The 6,303-nt window shown below is 46.2% G+C and overlaps 1 protein-coding gene across 1 annotated transcript in view; it reads left to right on the top strand.

Moving 5' to 3' along the window:
• SPINK5 (serine peptidase inhibitor, Kazal type 5) overlaps positions 1 to 4,616 on the top strand; it is a 10,347-nt gene extending 5,731 nt beyond the window's left edge. Inside the window, exons 10-16 of the mRNA XM_009333510.1 lie at positions 205 to 265; positions 1,451 to 1,584; positions 1,662 to 1,722; positions 3,016 to 3,152; positions 3,532 to 3,592; positions 3,954 to 4,069; positions 4,571 to 4,616. Of these exons, the coding sequence (XP_009331785.1) occupies positions 205 to 265; positions 1,451 to 1,584; positions 1,662 to 1,722; positions 3,016 to 3,152; positions 3,532 to 3,592; positions 3,954 to 4,069; positions 4,571 to 4,616 (616 nt within the window). The remainder of the gene's footprint in view (positions 1 to 204; positions 266 to 1,450; positions 1,585 to 1,661; positions 1,723 to 3,015; positions 3,153 to 3,531; positions 3,593 to 3,953; positions 4,070 to 4,570) is intronic.
• The last annotated feature ends 1,687 nt before the right edge of the window (positions 4,617 to 6,303 follow it).

Here is a 6,303-nt window from a genome sequence, read left to right on the forward strand (position 1 = left end):
TGCATAGCACACAGCGAAGAGACCTGACAGAACTGTTACTGCTTAGGATTACACTTGCTAATGACCGGGAGAAGCTGGCTCGTTAGACAATCAGATGCCTCCTTTATCATATATATTGGCTATGAGTTTGGTTTGCTTTCTGTGGCACCTGGGTGTCACAGGGCTTAGCTGGTGAGCATGCTAACACCACCCTCTCCCTTTCAGAGAACATGAGACTCACATTAAGAAAAGCCATGAGGGAAGATGCAAGGAGGAAAGTAATCCTGTAAGTATAACTAGCTATAAAATAACTGCCATCTCCTACTCTCTCTCCAGTCTCCAGGAAGACCCTGGCTGGGCTCAGTGCACCTGCCGTGCTCCTGGATTCATGGAGGGGTGATGCACGGGGCTTGTGCTGGTGCTGTGGTTTTCCCTTCCTGCTCACAGTGGCTGCTGCCAATGTGCTGTACATGAGGGCAAGAGAGAACGGGAACAGGCCAGGACTTCAGAAACAAAATGTCCCAGTACTGCAGATCTCTGAAGAGAAATTATCAGAGGCAGCCCAAGAACCATGCAGACCATTTTAGCACAGTAGGAGGGGAAGACAGAAGGCTATCTTAGATGTCCATGTCTTCATTCAGTGCTAGGATTTCCATTGCACTAGACAGTCAGGTTAAAAAATCCCCATGCTCTGGTCAGCCAGGAGAAATCTGCTCTCAGGTATGCATACAGAAATAGCTTTATTATCCTGCACAGTAACAAGGTGTGCTGATAATATCTCAATGCATTTATTCTGCTTATGCAGAGCAGCTCTAAAGCACTGAAAATAACTTCATGCATCCTGAGGGACTGCTATATATTTTCTATAGTAAAGACACATTGTTAAAATGTTGTCTTTGCTTTAATTTGCTCTTGGACCATGTGGGAAATATGGGTAATAAGAGACACTGCATTGGGGAAACTATGCAAAATGACAGTGAAGTGTCAGTGATGCTTAGCTAGTGTAGACTGACTTCCAATAGGTGTTTGTCTATTTATTCTCAAATATTTAAACTGTTAGATTTTATATATTGTAAGTATTTTTGCAACAGGAGCTGGTGAAACAGTTCTTGCGGCTGTTTTGAAAAAGCTGAAACAAAATCTCAGATTTAGTTAACTATGTCAAGCTGGACTTAACGTCAAACACTTTAAATCAGATTCCTTGGGTTAAATGCTTGTTTTAAAACTTGCATACGTACTACTCTAGGAAAATAATCTTTTTGGCCAGCTGTTCTTTTCTTCCCTCTGTTAGCAGACAATACCAAACCCAACTACAATTACTTAATTAATTTCTAATGGAAGAATAAACTTAAGCTCTGATTTCCTCTGGCAGAAGCCTTTAAAATCTGGAGGATCAGAGTGGACAGACTGCAGATGAGCCACTCTTCCATCTCCCAGCAGCTGACCCAGCATTGTTATTTTATCTCCCCAGGTTGACTGCAGCACATATCTGAGCAATACCAAAGCCGGCGAAGCCATCGCAGCCTGCCCCTTCATCCTGCGTGAGATCTGTGGGACAGACAGTGTCACCTACAGCAATGACTGTGTGCTGTGTGCCCATAACATGTAAGCCCTGGAGGTCACCCCCCTGAGAGCTCAACAGAGTTCTTGTGGAGCATTTTTAACTCTGCTTTCTCTTCCAGTGAATTTGGAACTAACGTTGCCAAGAAGCACGATGGAAGGTGCATAGAGGAAGTTCCCCAAGTAAGTGAAACCTAAAGAAAAATAAGAGCTTGAGCTTGAGCTGGTGCTGATTGCAGCTATTCAAGTTATTGATAACTTGAATAAACGCTGGTTGGTTTTGGTGGTGTAGCCTCTACTGGGGGGGTCACAGCTTGTGCTGTCCTTCCTTTCGCGGGTGAATATCACCCTCCCAGCAGCAGGAACGTTGTGCACTTCCTGCACGCAGTCAGGAAAAGAAAGAGGAGAGGACAGGTGAGGAATGAGTTATGAGACAGGTAGCATAAATGATTGAAGGCTTTACAAGAAGAAATCCCTTTCCCACAGCAGTTTATCATAGCTGCCACGGTAACTTAGCAGCCTGTTTTGGCAATGTGGGAAGGAGACACAGAGGACCCAGGTATCCGGTGCCTTCTGGATGCTTGCATTTTACAAAAGTATGTTCTGCAAAGATTAGAAAATTGCCTGTGTTTTGAATACTGATACCTAATGTACCCAGGGCGTTTAAACCGCTCTCTGTTTTTTTTGTAAATGCAATGTAATCTAATGTATACCAACAATGAGTCTTGTAAGAATACCAGATTAATTGTATTTGGCCAGCTCTAAACTATTTACACTCACTGGGGAATAGAAGAACAAAGCCATCTCATTAGCATGTGTTTGAAAGAGTCAACATCCTGAGTCAGATATTTCATTTCTATACAAAGAAACTATGAAATGTCATTCCTTTGTTTCCGAGTACGCTCTGTGCTCAGACCGGGTGAGATACATAAATCAGGGAGGAAGAGTTCACACTGGAGAAACTGGGAGTGCTAAAACACAAGGCCAGTTCTTCAACCGGTGTAAATCATCTTCAACTGCTGTCAGTCCTGCTGGCAGATTTCAACACTCGGAGCCATCCCATTGCAACAAAAGACCTGTCAGCACGTCTCCCCTCCGTTCTTGTGGGCTGTGAAAAACTCCTTGGTCACAGTCAGATCTCTCATAGGAAGTGCATAAATCATGCCATTTTGATTTGCAGATTATTTCTGAGCTGCATTTTTTAATATCCCTGTAGGTTCAGCAAGGTATAGGGGCATCATGATAAATACAAAGCTGAATGAGTGATGTCTGCCTTCAAGCCTTGATTCAGTCTTCTCCAACATAAGGCTATGAAAGGAAATTGCTAGTTTTCCATGAAGAATGAGTTAATATACAACCATAATTTGTCCTATGGCAGATCCTAAAAGGCAGAGGCATAAGCAGGGTGGGTCGTGTCTAGGTGCCCTTGCACAGAGCAGAGCCTGTGCCGGAGCTTTTGCTGTCTTTGTTCCCCAGCTCGACTGCAGCCAGTACCCAACTTCCACACTGGACGACGACAGTCAGCTGATGGCCTGCACAATGATCTACGATCCTGTCTGCGGTACCGATGGTGTCACTTATGCCAGCGAGTGTACACTGTGTGCCCACAACCTGTAAGTACTTGTCCTTCTCCCTGGGGGATGGCAGTGGTGGTGGTTGGATCCGTCCTTGAGTGCCAAGTAATGTGCAAGGGCGCTCTCTGAAACCCTGTGCTGGATGGGTCCTGTCTGTCTACCCCTGTTTTCCTGGTTGGTGTTTGACATGGGTGTTCAACCCCAGAGCCCCACAAAGTGGGATGCATCAACTGGGGAGGGCGTTATTCCAAAAGACACGTGCCTGGTCCATGAGGGCACATTCTTGCTAGTGCTGTGTAGGCAATGCTAAGTTAATTAATCTGAAAATCTCCTGTGCACTATGTGGGAGTGAGGTTATGTTCTTGCACTGCAGTTGTAATGGGGAAGGTTGTGGCTAACGACAGTCGTCTTCCTCCAGGAACCATCGGACCAATGTTGGCAAAAGAAAGAACGGACGCTGTGAAGAGGATATTACAAAAGTGAGTGGGAAAGGATGGGAACGAAGAGTGAGGTCCAGTGTCTGTTACACTCATGGGGGACTGTCCTCTGCTCTGGGTTACAAACTGGGGGAGTGGTGGTGTGCAGACCTGACGAGATCCCTTGGGAATTTCACACTGGTCATAACACAGCCAACATCCATCCCATTACTCTGTAACTGTGCAGGAAAAGGTGTGGCAGTGAGCAGAAATAATAGGGGATCACATCTGCCACCAGAAAGAAACTGAGTTGGTTATTATGATGTTACAGACAGTTTCATTTCTCAGTGGGGTGTCATTCCTCATGCTGGGGGGACCATGGTTTTCTCTCAGGCAGAGACTCATGTCTATCTTCCGTGTGCAGGAGCATTGCAAGGGCTTCCAAGAAGTCTCTCCTATCTGCACCATGGAATATTTGCCCCACTGCGGCTCTGATGGCAAAACATACGGCAACAGATGTGTTTTCTGCAATGCCTACCTGTACGTACAAGAGCAAAACCCTTCCTTTCATGATCAATTCCTGTACCTACTATGAATGCAGGGCTGTCCTCATAATGTGTTTTTGATTAACTGCTTATGGACATATACTGGACATTTCTTGTGGTGCCATGACTTGTGCAAGGAGAGGGGTTTTTTGCATTTTAAGGGAAAATGCGAAGGGCCCATTTCTGTGGTCTGTACATGGCCTCCTGTTTGTTAACTTCAAAGATATTTTAGTCATTTTCACCAGCACATAATCTGTCCCACAAGCTCATCAGGGCATGTGGAAAGTACTTCACTGAACCAATTGGATTGTATCAAATGTGTGAAACCTTTCATCTTTCCTTTAATGATAATAATGAAAGGGAGTATTTGGGCTTTTGAGACTGTTCTTTATCTCCAGTCAACACTAAAACAACATTTGGGCTGGTGAAGTGAGGAACAGGGCTTCAGCACTGAATATGCTCTGCGTCTAATCCTTCTCTCTCCTTTTCTCACCAGGGCAAGCAATAGGACTCTCAGTCTCGTGAGTATGACTGAATGTTAAGTCTGCTGGAGTCAAGCCCAGGAAGACAAGCTCCCCTGCATGTGACTTCCCATGGGCTGATCTTCCCCAGCAACTTTCCTCCAGTTTGTCTCATTTCCTTAGCTCCTGAAACACTTGTTCAATAAACTCACTTGGCAACATTTCTCTGTCTTAATGCCATGTCTCATCTCTTTTGCCCCTTCTCCTCCCTGACACGGTACTTCTAGTGGTGCATATGTATTTTTCTATTGATGTTCTGCTCTACCAAACAATGTGGGTAAATCTTTTCCTGCCATGTGTCAGTGCCATCCCTGCTCTCATGAGGGCCTGGTTTCCCCTTGGAGCTCCCAGGCACTTCCTTACTCCCCAGAGTCTCCCTGTCAGTATTAGTCTCATCTAACCTTTAATATCTCTGTAATGACCTGATCATGGACTCCCATCTTTATAGTCAGCACAAGGAGACATTCACCTCAAGGGCAAGGTCCACCTCCTCTACAGGGCAATGTCTAGGACGTGGGTAGTGGTTTGCTCTCAAGAAGAGCACTTTCTTGCTGTGGGCTAGAAAGGGAAACTTGCTGCCTAGCTGAGAGGTGACCCTGTCCTGGTTCCCACTGCCTGTGCAGCCTGTCCCATGGAAGAGGCAGCAGCTGCTGTCAGGAAAGGTGATCTCAGCCTCCCTCAATTGACCTCAGTGCCGTGTTATAGGATATAATCTACAGGAGGGGAATGTTGAGCTCCCTTTAGGGTCACAGACAGCAGAAGTGTCCACTCACTAAGTATCTTGATTTACTAATGCAACAGAATATCTCTGGGTCTGGTGGGCAGAAATCACCCCGGGGGTGGGGGACAGCCCCAGTACAGCCATCACTGCAGCCACCTGCCTTCTAAAGCCATTTAGGAAGGAAAAGGATGCAGAGGTTCACTTGTGACCAGTTTTAACTGAATATATAGCAAGTAATAGGAAAGCAGTTCTGCCTGATAGTCATGTTTTGCCTACTTTTTTGAGGCTAAAGAGCTCAGGACCTGGTGATACAACTGCTGTCACTTTGGTGTCCACATGGATGGCAGGGAGGTAGGGGAACCTGGGGGCTGCCCTTCATCTGTTGGCAACATACATACAGCCACCACCACTAGCTCCACACCAGGTCACCAAAGCTATTGCAAGTCCAATATTTCATAGAATCATAGAGTAGTTTGGGTGGGAAAGGACCTCTAAAGGTCATCTAGTCCAACCCCTCTGCCGCGGGCAGGGACATCTTCAACTAGATCAGGTTGCTCAGAGCCCCGTCCAACCTGACCTGGAATGTTTCCAGGGATGGGGCATCCACCACCTCTCTGGGCAACCTGGGCCAGTGTTTCACCACCCTCAGCATAAAAAATTTCTTCCTTATATCCAGTGTGAATCTACCTCCCTTTAGGTTAAAGCCATTCCCCCTTGTCCTGTCGCAACAGGCCCTGCTAAAAAGTTTGCCACCATCTTTTTTATCAGCCCCCTTTAAGTACTGATAGGCTGCAACAAGGTCTCCCCAAAGCCTTCTCTTCTCTAGGCTGAACAACCCAAACTCCCTCAGCCTTTCTTCATAGGAGAGGTGTTCCATCCCCCGATCATTGTCGTGGCCCTCTTCTGGACCCGCTCCAACAGGTCCGTGTCTTTCTTATGCTGAGGACTCCAGAGCTGGACACAGTACTCCAGGTGGGGTCTCACCAG

Source organism: Pygoscelis adeliae, unplaced genomic scaffold (genome assembly GCF_000699105.1).
Source record: "Pygoscelis adeliae isolate BGI_AS28 unplaced genomic scaffold, ASM69910v1 Scaffold431, whole genome shotgun sequence".
In the NCBI taxonomy this organism is placed as follows: Eukaryota; Metazoa; Chordata; class Aves; order Sphenisciformes; family Spheniscidae; genus Pygoscelis; species Pygoscelis adeliae.